General features: G+C 39.6%; 1 protein-coding gene across 4 annotated transcripts in view; it reads left to right on the top strand.

The window, feature by feature from the left end:
- Positions 1 to 21,301, top strand: part of LOC131797932 (lipoxygenase homology domain-containing protein 1) — a 38,603-nt gene that overhangs the window by 13,604 nt on the left and 3,698 nt on the right. For 3 of the 4 annotated variants that reach the window (XM_066163409.1, XM_066163410.1, XM_059115597.2), the window contains exons 10-47: positions 98 to 294; positions 372 to 537; positions 1,428 to 1,493; positions 1,831 to 1,854; positions 2,187 to 2,350; positions 2,835 to 3,027; positions 3,585 to 3,748; positions 4,245 to 4,437; positions 5,019 to 5,185; positions 5,533 to 5,725; positions 6,168 to 6,334; positions 6,567 to 6,759; positions 7,158 to 7,354; positions 8,008 to 8,158; positions 8,471 to 8,503; positions 8,992 to 9,164; positions 9,883 to 10,066; positions 10,169 to 10,359; positions 10,791 to 10,947; positions 11,171 to 11,194; positions 11,423 to 11,613; positions 12,168 to 12,324; positions 12,695 to 12,733; positions 13,242 to 13,414; positions 13,728 to 13,920; positions 14,300 to 14,493; positions 14,847 to 15,015; positions 15,286 to 15,336; positions 15,587 to 15,610; positions 16,502 to 16,689; positions 17,010 to 17,166; positions 17,591 to 17,614; positions 18,099 to 18,228; positions 18,924 to 19,044; positions 19,509 to 19,577; positions 19,661 to 19,708; positions 19,913 to 20,188; positions 20,899 to 21,243. In XM_066163409.1, coding sequence (XP_066019506.1) covers positions 98 to 294; positions 372 to 537; positions 1,428 to 1,493; positions 1,831 to 1,854; positions 2,187 to 2,350; positions 2,835 to 3,027; positions 3,585 to 3,748; positions 4,245 to 4,437; positions 5,019 to 5,185; positions 5,533 to 5,725; positions 6,168 to 6,334; positions 6,567 to 6,759; positions 7,158 to 7,354; positions 8,008 to 8,158; positions 8,471 to 8,503; positions 8,992 to 9,164; positions 9,883 to 10,066; positions 10,169 to 10,359; positions 10,791 to 10,947; positions 11,171 to 11,194; positions 11,423 to 11,613; positions 12,168 to 12,324; positions 12,695 to 12,733; positions 13,242 to 13,414; positions 13,728 to 13,920; positions 14,300 to 14,493; positions 14,847 to 15,015; positions 15,286 to 15,336; positions 15,587 to 15,610; positions 16,502 to 16,689; positions 17,010 to 17,166; positions 17,591 to 17,614; positions 18,099 to 18,228; positions 18,924 to 19,044; positions 19,509 to 19,577; positions 19,661 to 19,708; positions 19,913 to 20,188; positions 20,899 to 21,243 — 5,546 coding nt within the window. The remainder of the gene's footprint in view (positions 1 to 97; positions 295 to 371; positions 538 to 1,427; positions 1,494 to 1,830; positions 1,855 to 2,186; positions 2,351 to 2,834; positions 3,028 to 3,584; positions 3,749 to 4,244; positions 4,438 to 5,018; positions 5,186 to 5,532; positions 5,726 to 6,167; positions 6,335 to 6,566; positions 6,760 to 7,157; positions 7,355 to 8,007; positions 8,159 to 8,470; positions 8,504 to 8,991; positions 9,165 to 9,882; positions 10,067 to 10,168; positions 10,360 to 10,790; positions 10,948 to 11,170; positions 11,195 to 11,422; positions 11,614 to 12,167; positions 12,325 to 12,694; positions 12,734 to 13,241; positions 13,415 to 13,727; positions 13,921 to 14,299; positions 14,494 to 14,846; positions 15,016 to 15,285; positions 15,337 to 15,586; positions 15,611 to 16,501; positions 16,690 to 17,009; positions 17,167 to 17,590; positions 17,615 to 18,098; positions 18,229 to 18,923; positions 19,045 to 19,508; positions 19,578 to 19,660; positions 19,709 to 19,912; positions 20,189 to 20,898; positions 21,244 to 21,301) is intronic. The other variant, XM_066163412.1, reaches the window with a different exon arrangement.

The following is a 21,301-nucleotide window of genomic DNA, read 5'->3' as shown; positions in this document are numbered from 1 at the left end:
ACCCGCGGAAGGGTTGGGAGGGCGTCTCTTCGCTTTAGCATAGTGGGGATGAGTAAGTATTGTTGACTCTTATGTGTGGGAATATTTTTTGTTCCAGATGTTGCTTACAACTTGACATTTAAGACAGGCGACATGCCGTATGCAGGCACTGATGCTAACGTGACACTGCAGCTGTTTGGAGACAAAGGTCAAACAGAAAAGATCATGTTACGGCAAGAATCTGGAAAAACACTGAAGAGATTTGATCGAGGACGAACGGACAGATTCACTGTGCAGACGATGGACGTTGGCAAAGTGAGTGAATCTAGGTTTACCTATTTTTTTCAGGTTCCATTTCGCTTTGTCTGATTTATGACCACAATCTCGTTTAGGTTGAAAGGATTCGCCTCAGTCATGATAACACGGGTCCTAATCCAGAGTGGTATTTAGAATACCTGAAGATCGATATTGCCACCAGGGACGAAAAGTACATGTTTCCATGCAACCGCTGGCTGACTGGTGACGAGGACAGACGAGTTGAAGTTGAAGTTTACCCTGGTAAGAGAGAAAACAAAATTTGACTTTACTAGACAAAGAAAACGAGTCTCACGCATTTGTACTACACAGTAGTACTAACAATTCGTGAAAACTCTTCTCAGAAATGAAGAAACGAAGTAAAAAATTTCACTAAGGTCTTTATAACGCCTTTTTTTCTGGAATAGTTGTTTCATTGTATGCCAAAACAGTAAGAAGATATAGCACAAAAAGATGATTTTAACTCAATTGTTCTTGTAACGATTACAATATTTTTGGGCACAAATCCTGCGCGAGTCGCTCAGAGGTTAATAGCAAAGGATATTCGGAGTTTGAGTAGCCAATCAGAGTGCGCCTTCGACGTTATCCTTTGATTTAGTATATACTAAAATTGAATACCATTGAATTTTGAGGAAATACTAGAAAATCATGGATTGGTAACCTTCGTTGGAACAGGACTTCTCTCAGGAAGAGTGAGGTCAATTTTTCTTCACGAACAAAAAATGCTAAAAAAAGGAAACGAAGGAAGAGAAATAATTGGGAAAGGGGGTACTGTTGTTCTCGCCGTTCTTGGTTGTATTCATTTGCTGCGGTTTAGTCATTTTCTTGAGCCTATTGTCGCTTGCTTGATACATTCTTTCGTTCTGATTGGCCAAAGAACACTCCAAGAATTAATAATTGTAGATATATGAAAATCATAGATGTGCACTGCGGTGAAGAAACAAATATAAGAGATCCTCGCAGCTAAGAACACTACTGAACTAGTAGTTGAAATAAGACTGTCTTATTTCAACTACTGGTTCAGTAGTGTTTATAGTTGCGAGGATCTCTTAAATTCACTCCAAGAATTAGTAAACTGGTCGTAGGTAAGTTTAGCGGTATATGAAACATGCTACTTTATCGTTTTCTCGCAGTTGACGAGAACGCCGTTCAAGAAGAGAGCATTACTGTTGAAGAGGCTACACAAGAGTCTGCTGCTGGTAGGCGCCTTTGATTTTTTTTAATGTTACGTTTTGTGCAGTGTGAACATATTTAGAATAAGCTAAACTCGATTACTCAAGCAATAACTTCTTGCAAATTTCGTCGCCTTGCATAATCGTGGGTCTCCCCTTATGATGTTTTTCCCGTGTTTCTCTGGTTTTCCCTCACCACGCAGGAACCAAAATTGATCACAGTTTCATTGTTGACACTTGAAGTTAAGATATTGTTCCAGTTCTGCCCTTCGAGTGGATTTCATTGTACGGATGGGACCGGTTTCGGTGGATGTAAATAACGTGTAGCCACTGATTTCCATTTCTTTTTTTACTTTATTCTTAGCGCCTGAGATGGCGGAATATCAAGGTAAGGGCACATCGTAGCGTACAGAAACTACATTCGGTCAATATTAGTTAGGACTGACATACCACACCTGTTATTTAAAAATGAATGGATTGTTGTTGTTTAAAATTCTCTTTAATAAATTTTGAATGGAATTGTCTTCGCCAGCCAGTTCTGACGTGCCTATTATTCGGGAATTATTTTAATATCATTCACTGTTCCCTATTTGTGGTGTGATTATTCACTCTTAAGAACGTGGCAACTCGATGAAATCCGGAGAAAGTACACCCATGATTTTTACAAGCAGTCGTGAATGGACATGTCAACGTTAATTGTTTTTACGATTCGATTAACAGTTTCGTTCAGACTCGGCGAAGTCCTGGACCCTTACACCAAGCTGTTCATGGTCATTCACGGAGACAGGGGAGACTCAGAGAAGATTTATCTGACACCAGAAGGAGGAAGACTGGAACCGGGAAAGTTGTACACTGTTACTGTTACCACCACCGACGTAGGAAAGGTAAGTTACTTGTAACTACATGTAATAAGGGACGTGGGGGGTGGGGGTGGGGTAGAGTTATTTGTATATGTATACTGGACATTTGTCAAAAGATCTTTTGGAACTGCAATCGGTAAGAAGCTTTTTTCTCGAAAAAGAAAAAAAACATTGAAGGAATAAAGTTGGATTCGCAACAGATTCGTGCCATTTCCTCGCCAAATTGCTTCCCTACGAACCAATTTTTATTTGCATCTTGGTACGTTGTTTACTTTTTCGGTTATTGTAAATTACTTCGTTCGTAACGTGTTAGAATGATGTTTCCACTTTCTCTTCTCCCCCTTTTTTTAATACATCTTTTGTCGTCTTGGTTAGCCTTTGACTGGCATTTTCCAATGATACCAAACTTTTCTGGAAAACAAAAATAAGCAGAAGAGAAATTTATATTGAATAACGGCAAGTATTGATAAGTAGTAGCACCTCATGTGTGTGTGCCTTCCAAATACAGGTCCGTAACATCAGCATGGGTTGCGATGGTGCGTCCCCCAACCAGGGTGTGTTTGTAGAAGAGGTAGAGGTCACAGCGCCCAGTGGTCCTCCAGTGGTGTTCCCTTCTCGTTGCTGGTTAGCTGAAGATGAAGATGACGGACAGACTACTCGGGTATTAGTGCCCGGACAGTCTTTGACTTCACAGTATGATAGTAAGGAAAATTTCCGTTCGATTCTATAGTTTGATGTTTATTTTTGTTTTCATATTTTAAAGACATAAAAAAGTGCCATGATCGGTCGCATTCTCCAAGCGTATAGATGGGATTTTTTAAAAATCTTTTCAATTCTTCTTATTTTCTTTTGTAAGATACACGACATCTTTGTTACGTAATCTTTTCTGTTGCTTCCGTCAAGCTCATATAGACCAGGGGACATTCGTATGTCAGAAATTGCTGTCAAGCCCTAGTTGTTTATACTTTATTTATATTAAAAACTTCGTATTTCGTGACCTGGTAAGCTTTTTCTGACGATGTTACTCTGTATGTCACAAAATCTCTTTCTGCTATTTTAGTCTTATAGAAATATAACACATGATTGCTCTAGAAGCAGCTTATATGTACGTTTCGTTTCCTTTTACAAATGCACTCATTGCAAAACTTGTGTTAAACGCGCGAGAACCAACATGCTGAACGTAGAATCGCCAATTGTTTTGTCACATAACTCCAACGCTACGGTACGTCACGTAACTCCTTTGCTTTTTTCGTTACAGTCGGGTTTCGTCTTGGAGAAGTCCTGGACCCCAACACAAAGCTGTATATGGTACTTTATGGTGACAAAGGCGAGTCCGGGAAAATTTATCTTTTGCCTGATGGATCCAAGTTTGAACCTGACAAGTTCTACAAAGTATCTGTTAACATTAAAGATATCGGCAATGTAAGTCATTAATATTCTCGTCTCTTGTTTTTAAACAGCTTCAAGTGCAATACGTGAAATAATTTAACTTTTGGTTTAGAAACTTTTTTTTCTTTGATTTCAACCTATTGTTATGTACTGTATTAAACAATTGGTCACGCCCTTTCATTGCCAAGGTCTTTGAAGTAACCTTCTTTGCTCTCTATGATACGTTTCTCGTGTTCGTATATTCGTGTGTTGCATGAAGATTTAAAAGTTTAGTATGGAATCAAATAATAATCTCCTTGTTGATAATTATCTTCAGTGTATTTTAACACTTGTCTGCTGGATGCTGTAGTGATATTCTGAAGAGAAATTACTTGCCTCACGTGGCAGTGAAAAGGTTAAACAGAAGCATAGCGCATTTTGTAATGATGAAATAGAAATCGAAAAACCTATTACCGCTGCAGATGCAAAACAGTGGACGAAAAAAAGTATGTTTGCCACCTATATACAATGATCGCTTCTTTCGCCTCAGGTGCAAAAAGTCCACATTGGTCACGATAGCAAGGGTCGTAATAAAGGACTTTTCGTGGAGGAAATCGAAGTCACAGCTCCTGATGCTCCCAAAGTAATTTTCCCTTGTCGCTGCTGGCTCGCTGAAAACGAAGATGATGGTAAAACAGCGCGTGTGATAGAGCCTGGTGAATCACTAACACAGCCTTACGACAGTAAGTAGATGTGAGCCAGTCATGACAAATTCAATGAGCCTCGTACCCTCTGAAATATTGTTCCCCAGATGAAACGTTTGGCTAAATTGGACATGGCTGAGAACAAAGTTTTGCTAGACATTTGGAAAACTTCGTTTCCAAATCCGGCCCTATATGTCAACAAATCACAGCGCAAAACTAAGGGTATGGCTGGAAAGGCGAATAGGGCCTTTTACATAATTTTGCAACCTCCAGATAAGTCTAGGTCTAAAATGAACTTTCAACCGCGCTTCAATTAGTACAAGAACAACATTAAGGCGTTTTTCAATATAGAGTTGTAAATCAAAGCCAAAGATATAACAATGGCCTTCCAAAACAAAGGTGCAAGTGAAAATGTACCAAAGAACATTCGCTGTAAATGATATGTAAAACTGTTAGTTGAAGTGCGGGAAAATGGAGGCAACTGATTGGTTGGCAATGTGGCGCGAATTTTTAAAACATATAACAGAGTGTTGAAGGAAACCTATGCGGTCGCGGATTACTCTCGACACGACTGAAAATGGTCTAATTCTTACTGCATGCCTGTTTTGATTTTTCAACAGTTGCCTTCCGTCTTGGGGAGGTGATGGATCCTCGAGCTAAGTTGTACATGATTCTTCATGGAAAAAAAGGCGATTCTGGAAAAATTTACTTAGCACCATCTGACGGCAAAAAGTTCGAACCAGGAAGGCTGTACACTGTGTCTGCAAATATTAGAGATATCGGACCGGTTAGTTGCCAAACTTGTTTGTTAACCTTAAGTAGCAAGGCAAAAGGTGTGGTTATTGCATGTTGCATGATGTGATTTTATGCGTATATTGCGTGGTTAGATTTTGCAATTAGTATGATTCAGCTGTGATTGTGCTTCATATTTTTTCATCCCATGGGTAAAATCCCACGAAAAGTTTGATGTTTGCAATAGGAAAATAGACTTAATCCTTGAATTTGGGCATTGCCCTTCGTCAACTTTATCAGAAATCTGTCTTCTCATTTTCCTTATGACTTAACTAGTACTGGTGAATACAAAGTTATCTGGAGTGTGTGAAGTGAAGTTACAAAACTTTTTTGTGTTTTTAGATCGAGAAAATCAGTCTTGGAAATGAAAGTCGTGGACCGGGCCATGGTGTTTTCGTGGAGGAAGTCGAAGTCGCAGCGCCAAACGAGGAACCTGTCATTTTCCCGAGCCGCTGTTGGTTGGCAGAAGACGAGGGAGACGGATTGGCTGTTCGAGTTCTGAAACCTGGAGAAACTATGCAACCCACATACGACAGTAAGTTTAAATTGAGTAAGCGCAGGAAAATATGTACGCCGTGGGAAATAGAGCCTGGAAGAGATTTTACCTGTGGAAGGCGCGGGAAATGTTGTACCGGGCGGAAAGTGCGGAAAAAGCGATGGCATCGGTTAAAAGCGTCAGGGAAGAGGCGCCTATAAGACTTGAACGTGAACACCTGCCAACAACAAGGAATTTGTCAATACGAGCCTCGATCCTTGAAGTTTTCGAGAATCGATGATCGAGTTTGAGGTACTGTAGGAGTGGTTATGGAAATGGGTCAGGTTTTAGAGTGTACTCTTCAGGTCAACTGAATTGCATGGGTTCACGTTTAGTCAGATCTTAGAGCGAAAGTAAAGAAGGCAACTTCTGCAGGATTGTGTTCTTCTCAGCTGCCATAGAGTTTGACACTCAAGTAAACTTTTCGTCTCTTGTTTTGTAGTTCTGTTCCGTCTGGGAGAAGTGCGAGACCCTTGGGCTAAGCTGTATATGATCCTGTACGGAGATAGAGGCGAGTCAGGCAAGATATACCTCACACCTTCTGATGGGACAAGATTTGAGGCTGGAAAGCAGTACAGAGTATCAGTGAATATCAAGGACATTGGAAAGGTATCATGGATTTTTCTCTCTTTTTTTTTTTTTTTTTCATTTTCAGAACTCTGGCAAAATCCTCTAAAGTTTTTCTTTTGCAGAAACTTTTTTAATGTAACAGGGCGTATTGTTAATTCTCTACAGTTTGACTCTTGCACCCTTTGCACTCAGTTCAATGCCATACACAATCTTAGGACCTTATCAATTCAATTCGATTTGATTTAAAATAAATTACTGCTTACATTTTCAGATCAACAAAGTGTTTCTTGGTAGTGATGCCCATGGAAGTGGACGGGGAATTTACGTTGAGGAAATCGAAGTTCAATCCACTGGTGAGGATCCTGTGATCTTTCCTTGCCGCTGTTGGCTCGCTGAAGATGAAGGAGACGGCAAAACAGCCAGAGTCTTGACTCCAGGGGAGACAATTCATCCGCAGCTAGACAGTAAGTAAAGATATGAATTTCACTGTATTTTTAAAGACAGCAAACAAATTAACAGAAGTGATTTTGTCAGCCACCACTGCTGACAATCACAGAAGTGATTGTTACACTGTTATTTCTGTTATCAGATCCACGGAGACAAATTCCAGTTCCGTTCATTCTAAGTTGTCTTTCGCTGTTCTTCTGGTATTTTCATTTTTGGCCCCGACAAAAGAGCTTTAGAACTCAAGGATGATTTTTGATTTAATTTTGTGTGGCCCTGACTTAGCATCAGTGATCGGGAGACCTTTATTTAGGGTTATTACGAAGGCGTTGTGTAACCAACACTTAATGTCACCACCGCGTTGTCAAGCACCCACTGCGGTGAAGATAATAATAACTTCTGGCACTATCTCTGTCAGGTACTCTGTACAACATGACGTTCGAGACAGAGGACGTTCCCTTCGCTGGCACGGATGCTACTGTTTATGTAAAGCTGTTTGGAGAAAAAGGACAGACAGAAAAGATTGAGTTTCGAAGTGAAGACAAAAAGGAGGCGCCAAAGTTTAAACGCGGAAGAATTGACAAGTTTGCTGTGGAAACTGCTGATGTGGGAAAGGTGAATAGACTGGATTGGTTGTTAAACAATCCAAGGTCGAGCTCTGGGTATGGCGGTTGTGCGTGTGTGTGTTTTACTTTTTTTCTAGTGAATGAAACTCCCACATACGGGCAAACTGTGTGACAACTTTACCAAAGAATAGTCTAGGACTCCACCCACAATGGAAGGAGAGATATGTAATTGGAATCCAACTGATACTGGGACGAGTTTGCATTTATCTTCGTGATCTGAATTCAAGGAAAATATAAGTCAATCCTCTACTTGTAGTTAAGTAGAAGAATCGAAAAACAAGACGAAAACGTTAGTATTGTGTATGATATATGTTTAGAATAAATAGCGATCAGAAGTATAACTGGCTGTCAGTGTAAAACGCAGCGAAAACCTTAGACAGACGCAGAGTTGATAATATGAACTTTGTTTAATCAGACTCGTGTAAAATGACTGCTCTGATTCGTGTCACGTGATCCACCGAGGTGGGAACAATGTATATCTCCTGTATGCTCACGTGCTACTGTCAGAAAGGTGTAATTTATAATCCCAGGGAATAAACGACAGGGTTTTTTTTTCAGTTGCCTTCGAATAGTTTCTCTTTCTCAGCGCGTTAGGAAAACAGATAGCACTCTTTCAACTGACGATAACGTGTTTGATTTCAGCTGACGAAACTTCGTGTTGGCCACGACAACACTGGCCGTAACCCGGAATGGTATCTAAAGAAACTCTCCATTGAAATCCCATCACGAGACGAGACTTATGTGTTCGAGTACAACAACTGGATTGCAGGAGAGGAAGTCAACTTGGATCCAAGTATGTTCAAAATGCTTCTTTAGTCAGGATATGCCAGTCACCTGGTTGATTCCAATTCTGACCTCACTTTAATGAAGAGCATATTTTTAGAACATTTAGGTCCATCATGAACGGTTTAAAAACTATGTAGAAATATTTGTTCTATACTTTATAGTTTACGCCATTGAATTCGTGTCCTGATTTCATCAATTTGCAAGTTGTATTAATTTTGAATTGTTATAAATGAATTGTTTTTTTGCGTGTTAATGATGTAGTCTCTCTAATGTTATAGAAATTGTTGTTTAATAATACTCCATTCTTTTTTTTTTCCAGTCGATGAAAAAACAAGGACTGAGCTATATACCAGTAAGTTTCAGGGGTACTGGATTCTGAACATACGCCAATGTTATTTCAGCTATACCGCATGGAGTGATTATAACCCAGAAACAAAGAAAGACTTTACATATTACTAAAACCATCAGTGTGAGATTTATCAATAGGTCAATTCTCTCAAGTTGTTCTTTCGTTATATCCAGGAGCAAAGAGATATGGACATTAACAAATGTTTAAGCAACAGACGTGTACGTGAATTTGTGTTAAGTGCACAGTTTTACCCAATCTAAACAGTGTCCTATCCTTTTCAATCATCTCCGTCTCACTTATCCTATCAGTCGTCTTTTTGGCCTACCTTTGACTGAAATTTGAATGTAATTTTATAAATCGTAAAATCATCTTCAGAATCATTTTCTTGTGAACTTTAGGTATAATTTATGTATCAGAATTCGATCAGGTTCTTATAAAGTAGGAATGGGAAGGTTTTATTTAGTAGACATACTAATTTGCGCCCTCTGCAGTTCATCTTAAGCTGGGCGAAGTTGCCGACCCCTATGCTCCAGTGTGGATCCAGCTTGTTGGTGAGAAGGGAGAAAGTGGACAGATTCAAATCAAGCCTGGTTATGGTCCTAATGACAAGTTCGAGAAAGGCCGCATTTACAAGGTGGTGGCAAGAGTTGCAGACATCGGACGGGTGAGTTCGGGGTTGGAAATCCCAGGGTAATTAAATTTCCCAAGAAAGTATTTTGTGAAATACAAATGTCGTTTTGAAAGGTGTAGAGTGGAAGGTGCAATTGTGGATTGAATCCCAATGTTTGACCATTCAAATGAGACTTATCGACAAAGGCTTTGAAATTTTCCATTTGTCTTGTGCCTGCGCTTTTAAGATTTTTTTCCACCTTTTTAATCGAAGTGTACCACAGTTGTCGCACAGTTTATACGCTTGTTCGCATCGCAAAAGTCAGCAGGTCATCACATGGTTAGACTGGATCATATCATCTGCAAACCGTTCATGACTTTCAGAGTTTGTTTTAAGTGGATTTCCTTCTTTACTATTTTAAGTCTTGATTACTTATGGTGAAATGAGGTGTTCATGTTACTATCGTAAATTTCAATCAACACACGAACACAACCAATCAACACAAGAACACAACCAGCACACTGACCTATCAATAGACGGTGAGACACACAGAAAACTTTGATACGAAAACTGCTGAGGCAGAAGCAGACGAACAGGCAGACAGGAGCAGTCTGACACAGCGAAAACTGGAATTATAAGACACACTGTACTCGTAACAGCACGGATATGTAACAAACCTTTTCGGTAGATAGACAGACCAAGAGAGGGCGTACGAACGGACTGGCCTGACTATCTTCTGGTATATTCTAATTTCTTGCTCTGCCTTGTTTAGATCGTGGATGTCAAAGTTGGCCAAGATGCAGGCCACACTGGTATCCCCAGTAAAGGTCTTTACGTCGAAGAGGTTGTGGTGACTGCGTCACGTGGAGATGGAGTGGTCTTTCCTTGTCACTGTTGGACTGGGGACGAGGATAAAATAGCCGTGGAACCAGGCCTGGGAAATGAAGTGCCTCTTGGTAAGTCACCGTATGTGGTAAGGGATAAATGCCCAAGAAACCATATAATTTCCATTCCCTCCTTCTTTACCCACAATCCCTTCCTTTGTTCTGCCTCCTCAGATACCACTTATCAAGTAACATTCAAGACTGGAGACAGACCAAATGCTGGCACATCGGCTAAAGTGCAGTTTGAACTGTTTGGAGACACCGGTAAAACCGAGCCTATTCTACTTAGCGAAGACAAGAGTCTACGACTGTTTGAGAGAGGAAACAGCGATAAATTTAAGGTGGACACACGGGATGTTGGAAAGGTGTGTTTATGGTTGTTCAGAACTGAAAGCTTCCCTTCCTTATTTTCCTCGTGAAGAATCGTTCCCTTATGAAGTCGACCTTCCGATATGGCAAGGAAAATATTTCTTGGTATACCTTTGTTCTGAATGAGGGTTGTCGCTAAGAACGTCGGCTTTATACCGCCATTTACCTCTACTGGAAGTTTATCAACGAAGTCCTTTTTTAAGCTTTAGAAGATGAAGTGGTTATTGTATCAATACAGCCATCATGGGCAACTTAGGAGAGACGAAGCCTTACTCAGCTTTTGGTAGCGGTCTGCAACCTATTTCCAAGACCGTGACCATTCTTCTTATTGTTACATCGAAGACCTGTAAAGTCGCTGTAAATGATAGGTTTACAAGGATAGTATCAAGATCTCAAAAACGGGTTTTTTTAATATTTTGTGTTTCAGATCGAGAAGCTTCGCGTGAATCATGACAATTCTGGACGCGATCCGGACTGGTATCTAGAGGAAGTGACTATTGATGTCCCGGATAAGGGCGAGCAGTACATCTTCCCTTGTCATCGCTGGCTCATGGGAAGTCAGCGGAATGTTGACCTGATACCTGGTAAGTAAATAGAGATTTCATGTGAGATTTTCTTTGTGTAAGTCTGTCAGCGTCACAAATGAAATATGTGTTTAAGACAAACAAGACTTTAAAAAAAAGTGGAGGAAAAGAGGTGGAATCGGTACATTACGACTAGAAAAGCAAGTGAAACGGTGTACTCCGTTTAATGTATTTTGCGACGACATGCAAAACCTGACATTTTTTTCTCTTATTTTTTTTGCAGCTGAAACAAAAGATTTGTCACAAGGTAATAAGATGATCAGTAGCTAAATTACTTCATCTTTTATTTTTCAACGTCATTAGCGAAATTAAGATTCTGAAATGTTAACGATTACGATATCAAACTGCACGTTTTAAACAAAAAACAAATAACAGCGTGTTACGAGTAAATTCATTTTACTCTGTTTAAAACTATTGGTGTTGTTGTGCATGCACTGATTTATAATATAATAATAATTTTTATCTTTATTTATAGAAGTGGATTATCGCATCATGATAAAGACTGGGGACGAAAACGACGCTGGCACAGACGCCAATGTGAATTTCCAGATGTTTGGAAAAAAAGGAAAGACACAGAACTTTTCTCTCAGAGAAGAAGGAGATAAAAAGAGGTTTGAAAAAGGAAGAATGGACAAGTTCTTGATCCGGACACGAGACATCGGAAAGGTATTGATAGAGTTTTTTTTTGTTTGTTTGTTTTTGGTTTCTTCTCTGAATTTAGGTTTATCTTTTACCATCAAATTTAATTCTTTTCTCCATTTCATGTTAACGTTTGTCATTTTGCATTTCCTGTCACTTTTAGTAATCGTACTTCAGTACCAGTTCCTCTTAGTTTAATATGTTCTCAGTGGTCCTGAACATGCGCGTTTGATTTTCCCCCCCCCCCCTCAAGAGAATTTCAACCGTTGTCTGAAACTTAAAAAAAACACTTGCCTAGGACAACTTTGAACGGAGCGAGAGAGTAAATTCCTTATTTTTGGAACATATTTCTTTTGAAAAAGTTTAAAGTTGTTTGGTCGGATTGTGTTAATGATTTTGCAGCTGTTTGTCACGTGTTCCTTGTAGCTCTGGGTGAAATACCCGTCCGGTTTTCACGAGTTCACACGGGGTTTCACTCCCTTCGCAGAGTGGGATTAATTTTGTTCAGTCTCCCGTTCTTAACATATGGATCCCACAAATTGCTCGTTTGATTTAAAGACGTTGTCTTTTATCCCATACAGCTGACTTCTGTTCGTATCAGCCGGGATAATAAAGGCGTTAAACCTGGTTGGCTGTTGGATAAAATAACTATTGACGTAGACGAGAAGGACGAGCATTACGTGTTCTATTGCAACCGCTGGCTCGGAGGCTCGGACATTGCGATCGATTTTACTCCAGGTAATGCTGTAAGCTCTGTTGAGCGTGCGTTAAGGTAGCGAATGATTACAACATACTGTAAGTTTTGGTAACGAGTAATCGAAGAGCGTAAAACTTTTCACAACCGATCAGAAACTAGTGTTTTCCCAAAGTAAAGCGATGGAAAAGTAGAAGTATTTCGTGTTAAAAACAAAAGAAAAAGAGAGAAGTTTTGACGTTCATGTTACAGTACTTAGCCCATCCTGAGATTTGTTATGTTCAAACGAGTGATTTAATGTAGCTAAAATATATTTGAAGGTGAATTTGTGTATGTATTAACTGAATTTTGGCAAATTTCTTGGCACATTTTGTTGGGTTTTGATTTTGTTGTTGTTTCCTCCTACTTAACTAGAGCAAGGCTCATTACCAGGACAGGAAGGAATGTACACAGGTAAAGATTAGATTTCCTTTTTTGTCACATGATCAAAATTGTAGCAGAGTAGATGTTGGCTTTGAGGGAAACGAATGCCCTCAAAATTGTATGTGTCTCCAGAAAGCCGTTGAGGCACATTAGTAGATTTTAATGATCAATGTCCGTCGCATCTGAGCAAATTCGTTCCTACCCCTTCACTTAGTCTACATAAACCCTAGCTTGTCATCAGTTGTATGTTGTTGTCAGGAGGGGTAGGTGTGCAGTTGCTTAGATACTGACATTGATCCCCTTAAAGTTATGTTTCACTTGACCTTTGTCATACCTTTCAGCGTCTCATACACATTGGTAGCAAGTATAGCGAGGATAGTCAAAACAGTCAGCATGTTATTTTTGTAGTTCTTCTTAACCTTGACACGCTATTCAATTCAAAAGGTGAATTCAAAACAGTCAGTCTCGTGTTAAATCTGAATAGATTTCGCTATCCTTGAACTAATTGTGTCTTATTCAAATTGCTTCCTTGGCTTAGTGAGCGTCAAAGTTGGAGAGGTCCTGGACCCTGATGTAAATCCTTTCTATCAAATCGTTGGAAGAAACGGTGAAACTAACAAGATCAGGCTGCGAGAGGGTTACTCACGGTCTCATGTTTTTACTAAAGGAAACACTTACAAAGTGTCCGTTAAGAGCCCGGATGTTGGTGAGGTAAGGTCAGCAATAATGTAGTTGCTACTTGCTTGTCAGTCTGTGTAGAATGATTACATACTGGTTTTGTGTTTCTGCTCGGTACCATGTGTACAGAGAATCTGAAGTTCTTGGAAAATCTCTAATTAAGTCATAAATTTATATTCATGTCTTCTTCATTTCTTGAGGAATTTTAAAAACTGATAAAATATGGAAAGAAATTTCCTTTTTCAATAAGTGTTTAATCGTTGTAGAAATATCTGATATGAAGTTTAATTTCTTGTAATCGAACTTTTTTTGCACGTTGTAAGAACTCTCCGATTTCTATTTGCAGATAACAAAGCTTCGCATCGGAGATGACGGGTACGGTCGCGGCAAGACTATGTTTGTGGAAGAGGTGACGGTTACCAGCAAGGAAGGTGATACTGTACTGTTCCCATGTCGTTGCTGGCTAGGAAAAGATGACTCTAACACCAAAATAATCCGAGAACTTGTCCCAGGAAAACCTGTACCAGAAGAACTGGAAGGTAAGTGTAATTTTAAGTCAAATTTCTTACCCCACCATGACGCTCTTGTTTTCGAGAATTAAAAGAAGATCTAATTCGTGCAACCGCGATATCGTTCAAATAGCGACCTTTGCTTTCATTGGTAAAATTGTGGCCATGAATTTGTGAAATACGGAACAGAAGGAAATGAACATTGACGCCATAAAATCTCGCTGTACCCTTGTTAACGCGGGATTTTTTAGGTGGGCTACCATGTATGCACTCCCGTCAACCAGTCAGATTGTACAATTTTGTAAAGTGCACGATGTTTAAACATTTAATAAAATTCATGGAAGCTCGGTGGTCAAAGATTTGTTTAGAAGTAAGTTTTTCCTTTTTTTTTTTTTTTTTTTTTTTTTAGACATTTCATATCACATGACAATAAAAACCGCAGATGTACAAAACGCAGGAACCGACGCAAACGTCTATTTTGCGCTGCACGGCGACAAAGGAGAAACGCCAAAAATCGCTCTACAGGACGAAAGCCAGACATTCAAACGTTTCGAACGAGGACGAGCTGATAAGTTTGTTGTACAAACAGCAGATGTTGGAAAGGTAGGAAACTGAGTTGGTTAAATTAACTTCAAAATATAAATTACTGAGGTGCAGTAGTATCGAAGAAGTTGAATAGACCCATGCAAACACGAACCACCAACTCAGGACCATTTACCTTAAGGTACATTTTTCACTACTGTACCATTGATCCACTACATCCAACTATCCGATATTTTGTATTGCATTCTGTTGTTGGTTAAAACGACTGCTGAATGAGCGAACAAACAAAAAAGAACGATTATGAAATTATATAAAATCTCCTTATGCCGAAAAACTTCCCCATCCTATTTTACGGTGACTTCACCAAGCTGAGGATCTTTTCTGTTTACTTTTGGCAAACGTTCGTTGAACAGCTTGAAAAGCTGGTTATCGGTCATGACAACGGAGGAGAAGACCCCGGATGGCTCTTGGAGGAAGTTGATGTCGATATCCCTGTACGAGATGAACATTACAAATTCCGCTGTGACGGGTGGCTCGGTGGTGAACGGCCTGGTCAGCGGAAGGAAGCAGTCTTATACCCAGGTAAATATGAAGGGAAATACGTACAATTATTATTTTGGTATCCTAAAGTACTAGCTCTTGGAGAGTAAGGGCTGTCGTATGATAACCCGTATCTCACCCTCCCTAATGTTGATGGCCACAAGAAAACAACAAAAACATTACTGAAAGTGAGGCTTAATTAACGACCTCCTTGGAAAGATAGTGAGAATCGGGAGACATATTTGCTGTATGTAGATGCCCACATATTTCAGTTTCAAACAATGTTTGTGACCAAGTTTTTTTCTGCTGCAGTGGATGACATTGACGGAGAAGTTAAACCCACCGTTGTAGACGACTTACAAGGTATGTCACCTAGTGATACCGTTGTGAGTGACAAAATAGAATTTTTCTTTATTTTTTCAGTTGGTTGGTGTTACTGAAGCGTGGTTTTCTTCTAGGCTAATCTGAGTCATAAATGCAAATCAGTATAAACAACATATATATCTTTATAGTGGGAATATTCTTATGACTTTGATTTTGTGAAGGCATTTCTGAAACTAATTAATTGAGTTGTTTCGTGCTTTTTAATGACGCATTTTCGTTTTACTCTCAAAAACTGGAGCCTCCGGGTTTGGTGGTAAGAGAGATTTTTCTGTCTTCTCTAGCTTGTGTTGTTTCAAAAGCGGGAAATAAAAACATTTATTCCGATCGAAGAAGTATTTCTGAAAATTAAATGCTATCTTTGTTTATGCAAGGAGATACAATAGAACCCCATTATCTCGAACGGCTCAGAAAAACGAAAACAGGTCGAGATACATACCAAAAAGTCCGGCTTAAGCTGACAGTGAGCGACTGATAAACGTGCTTCAAGAGAAATGGCTTTGAATTTAAGTTCGCTGGAAGTACAAGTTTATCTAGTTCGGCTGAAAAGGGTTCTATTGTAGTTGTTTTGTTCATTTAAGGAAAGATGAAGAAGTCACAATTTTTTAGCTTAATGAAGCTGAGGAGACCTTCAGTAGCTTCAGTCGCTGGAATGGGAGTGGGAGGGCATCCCAGGCAGTCTTATTGTTTGTGGAAGAATGTGACTGGAACGTAATCGGTATTTCTAGGAAATCTTTCGCCTGAATCGCTTAGCCTCCATCAGTCTGTTAGAGTGAGTGGTTACACAGCATAAATAATGAGTTGCTTAGAGCGGCCCTCTGATGAGAGTATGGTTTCGTAGATCCCTTTAACCCCCTTTACTTTCCATTACGTTTCACATTCTTCTATCCATTATTTTTTTTAGAATGTGGAATGAAGATATTCGCTTCTAGTTTTATTGTTGTAACTTTTCTCCTTCTCCTGACACAGAGGGGTTTTATAAGCACCTCCAAGAGGTCGCTTTCCGAAAGACTCCACTATGGGTTTCATTGCGCGTAAGAGATTGGGCTACGTAGCAAGTTAGAAATGAAAAAGACTCCGTTTCCTTATTTAATTTGGCGTACGCGTGTAACGTACCTCCTAAGCTTTCCTTTTACTGTATCTCCAGACGCCGAATATGACGTGGAGTTTAAGACTTCCGCTGAAGAAAACGCTGGCACAGACGCCAACGTTTATTTCCAAATGATCGGCGAGGACGGCGAGACTCAAGAAATCGACCTCAAAAACAAAGGAAAGGGTTACTTTCACCGAGGACAGCTGGATAGATTCAGGATCAGGGCCAGAGATGTTGGTCGGGTAAGTGAAAGAGTAAACACTAGTCTTTTTTTGCGAATGGAATATAAAAACGGAGCAATCAATTTTTCCCTCCCTTTGTCTGCGCCAAAGTTTGATAGATTGGTATTAGTATGACTCCGTGATGCAAGAATTGATCTTGCTTTAAAACGTTCATCATGTAAGTGTAAGTCGAACCTAAGACCAATCGCTTTGATGATTTAATGCTCGACCAGCTGAGGTACAGGAAACCCATTGGTGATAAAATGGGCCATACCATCATGCCTTGCAGTGTGAGTTCCTACGTGGTCTTAAATGGATATCATCCTTTTTTCACCTTACAGCTCAAGATGCTTCGCGTAGGCCATGATAATTCCGGCTCTAATTCTCGTTGGTTGCTAGATGAAGTTGTAATTTTTTCTTTGGCCCGTGGTGAGCGCTACGTGTTCAAAGGAGGCCGCTGGATCGGTGGACGAACCAATGAGATCGATCTTCCACTTGGTGAGCTGCAAACCAATGCAAATTTTGTTTTTATTCGTATTTTCAATGGCTATAAAATCGTCACGAAGCTATTGCCTGTCTTGAGAAATTTTACCAAACGTTGTTTCTTTCCTATGCACCTTTTTAATAAAGAGAAAAACTAAATAGGTTTAATGAGGGTTCCTTACATGTAGTTTGAAAAAACCAATCTGAACAAAAGCGTGCAAAATCTTATGGCCAAATATGAATACAGTGGATACCTTAAGTAAGACTCTTGCTTGACTGGCGTAAATTATTTCTTTGGACTATACTACGAATCCTTGGAAACGGCAATCTCGATTTCGGCAATCCATTTAGTTGTTCTTAGTATTAAAACGTACATACGTTTTTTAGTGAATATCTAATATTACTCCGAACTGAATGTTTAGTTTCTTTCTTTCTTTAGATTCTTGGAATTACGGCCGACTAGGTGAGGAAACACCGTCATCCGAATAAAGTGCCTGTAAACAGATGAATATTATTCTTTTAGAGGGGAGATACGCTAAAGTAAATCGCAGAAAAGTACCATAGTGTAGGAAAATTGCAAACAGATATCGTTCATTGTGATGTTGGAAGTTCAGTAAGGGCTTAGTTTGGAACGTTGTACATTAAGCAATACATTTCGCGCTCGATTTTCCCAAAGTTAAGAAGAAGGTAGTTCCATAAAACACCTCATGACTCAAAATTTAAGCACTCTAAAAATTCCAATTACGAAACAGCTGGCATTTGTTTCTAATATTTTGTTTGCTTGGGCCTCTCTTCTCATTTCTCTCAACACCCTTAAGTTCACTGAGCGTTCAATTATCGCGCAAAAATATGATCCAACACTGAGTGGAGTATTCGTTTTGAGAAATCTTTTTTCTTTTTTTTTCAATTTATTATCTGATCCCTTTTCCACACTTTTTTCTTTTCAGTTGGTCAAGAGCCAGATATTCCAGATTTGATTGACTACATGCAATCCGGAGATGAGGTCAAGATCATCAATGCTGCTGGATATTTACAACATTTATGTTACAGTAAAGAATATGTGAAGGATAAAGTCAGGTATAGCACATTCTTTTGCCATATTTAGTGTCACTGAGTTGACGATATTGTAAGCGGATTAAGATAAACCACTTTTCACAGGTGTGAGTGTCACCTGCATGTGTAAGTTATTACACTGAAAATATGTGTAATGTACAAAACCCAGTCAAAGAAAGAACTCTTTTTGTATTTGTTTTTGGCAGGGGTTCTTTCTTCAGGTGTTCAGTTTAATGCATTACACTTGTAAGCATTACCTTGTCACAAACGTTTCAGGGACTAATTTGATAACTGTCATACAACGTGTCTAGGTACAATCATTTTGGGGGGGGGGGGATACCTCCACTTTCTAGCGGACCAACCCTTCTTGTTCCGAACGCACGTTTTAAAAATACCAGGTTTTCTAAAAAATATGGAATCGTTTTCTTGGTGAAGGATTCGCTCTTATTCTCTTTTTCTTATTCTACTTCAATGATGCAATAGATTTAGAAGGCTTGCAAATTAATTTCTTAAGAAATTGAGGTGAATTCTTTCGTATAAATTTCTCACTGCCCACCAGCTTTTAGCTCTTGGGTTAACAATCTAATTGTAATTCTTAGTTTTGCGTTTTAACGCAACGGATGGCGTCTGACTGTACTACTAGGCTAGTTCAGTTGTGTTGAACTTTTTTGTTACTATCTGACTCACTAATCATTTTGTTGGAATTTATGTTGGAACAGAGACCTTGGTGGAATTCCAGTGATTGTCAGGTTGCTGAGACATTCTGAATGGCGTGTTAGATATGCTGCCGTTTGTCTTTTGAGGAACCTCTCATTCAGTATGAAAAATGACGCTAACAGGGTACGAATACCTCTAACTTTTCTCTGTGTCCACTTTTAGTATTCTTTCTCCCTCTTTTTCATCTTTTTCATGCAAAACGTGACTCATTTGCTATAAAATTGTCAACGTCGTTGACACCATTTCAGTCATTTCAGTCACTGATTATGCAGAATGAAACTGTCACTTTCTTTCCCCGCAGTGTTTGGATTTAAGTGCAATAGGAAGCTAAACATGCATTAAACACCATGAAATTAAAGTAATGGAACCGAAATGGGTAACATTTTCAACTGAGCACGCTAAGGAAACGTTCTACTAATTTATCTAATATACGGTCCAATGTGTTTTTTTTCTCGGTGAAAATGGTCATCTTTACTAAATAACGAAGTTGCTGTTAATGTAGTGCCTTCATGATGAGTGATCACAAAACTTTCGCTTCAGTCCTTCTCATTTTATTTTTCAACATATATATTTTTTTATTTCAACAGTTGGCCATAGCCGACTGTGGTGGAATTGAAGCTCTTATAGAAATCCTGCAGGAAACGGAAAAGACAGAGGTAGGTAGGCCAGCTATGATGCGTTTGATTCTCTTTTTGCAGACGTCATTTTAACCTTTTTCTTTTGTGTTTTGCTTATGTAGTACAGAGAGGCAATTGTAGGAGTTCTATGCAACTTATCGTCGGTTGAGGTGAGGCATTTTGGCGCAACATGTGTCTATTACTATACACAACTTGAAATTATTTCCATTTTATGACATTCTCAGTTATTACACGTTAGCTAACTCACACTCGCCTAAATCTAAAACAGAACCATTTTGAAATTCCTCAGCAGATTTTATCTGGGTGGTACTGTAGTTACCTTAATAAAAATATTGCTTCCTTGTCTTTCCCAGTCGCTTCGTCTCAGAATCCTCTTGGTTTGCCTGCATATTATCGTTATTCTTATCATTATAACTTACTCTGAGTGGACGGCTGTGGCAGCACGTGGGCAGCCGCCAGTAAGGGCTGAACCTTGGCCAGCGGTTCTCGTTCATGCCACAAGACTCGTGCGCAATCTGTCGTCGGCCGGCACCAGGGCCCGCCAAGAACTGAGGGACGAGAAAGACTTGATCGACTGTCTAGTCTGGATTGTTAGAGTTGGTGTCAAGAGTGAACAGTATGATAATAAGGTAAGGTATTGATCAACCATCGTTGGTCTACTATTATCGAAAATATGTTTAAATAAAGAAACAAACAGAAGTGAGACATATTGTCCTGTGTGGCATGTTCCTCAGGAACCATTTGGCGAAGACAACCATTGGCCTGTAACGGAGCAGAAATGCCAAAGATGCTTGTTTTTCGGTCTTGTCCGTTTCCCCGCGCGAATTTATTCGAAAACAATCTCGCTTGTTTTAATTACACCTATCCTTATAAAGATTTAACGGTTTTGTAAAAATTAACGATTTATCGATTTTAAAATACTTTATGATTTGCTAAATGTGATACTACAGTAGTACTCAAAGATATAGAAACAACATCAGGGGAAGATTGCAAATTTTGAGGCATTTCAATAAAAAATATGGAGTTTGAGTTCACCACCAAATTGAAGAGACAGCTCGTCACATTTTCGTTGTTGTTAGTGGTTTACTTGCCGCTAATTTTTAATCTACAGCCGTTCTAAGTTTTAATCAACGTAGAGGTTACAGCAAGTGCTTTGACAAACTAGATATGTACTTCATCTCCCCATTAAGCTTTTCAACCGTTAAATGTAAACTGGCTGGAATTCGAATCCCTGACTGTAACTTTTCTATGTCCCACCTTCGTGGCAATTTTTGACACTTTCCCCATGTAGTTCTGAAGGTTTAACTTAGAAATTAATTTTTCCTCTCTCTTGCTTTAGTGCCTTGAGCATTCGGTGTGCACACTAAGAAACCTGTCTTACCGGCTGGAAAGTGAGATCGACAGGGATCGCTATGACGACGCTGACGTTGACGTGGACCCTGCTGCCGTCAAAGAACAACAAAGCCAGGGTTGCTTCGCCGGGTGCGGTGGAAGAAAGAAGAAAAAAGTGCCCAATGACAAGAGACCCATGGATCGACCGAGGGGTCCACCGCAAGGGGTTGAACTGATTTGGCAGCCGGAAACAGTACAACAATATTACGTGCTGCTACGGAAGGCAAAAAACATCGAAACCTTAGAGGGGTCGGCAGGGGCTCTGCACAACTTGACAGCTTGTTCTTGGAAGGTAGGTCCTTGGCCGGTCTCAAGTACGGGAAAATGTCTACAGAGGAAGCAATAAGGAG

This window comes from Pocillopora verrucosa, chromosome 3 (assembly GCF_036669915.1).
Source record: "Pocillopora verrucosa isolate sample1 chromosome 3, ASM3666991v2, whole genome shotgun sequence".
NCBI lineage: Eukaryota > Metazoa > Cnidaria > Anthozoa > Scleractinia > Pocilloporidae > Pocillopora > Pocillopora verrucosa.
The sequence above is the reverse complement of the archived record's forward strand: the minus strand, read 5'-3'. Positions and strand labels throughout refer to the sequence as shown.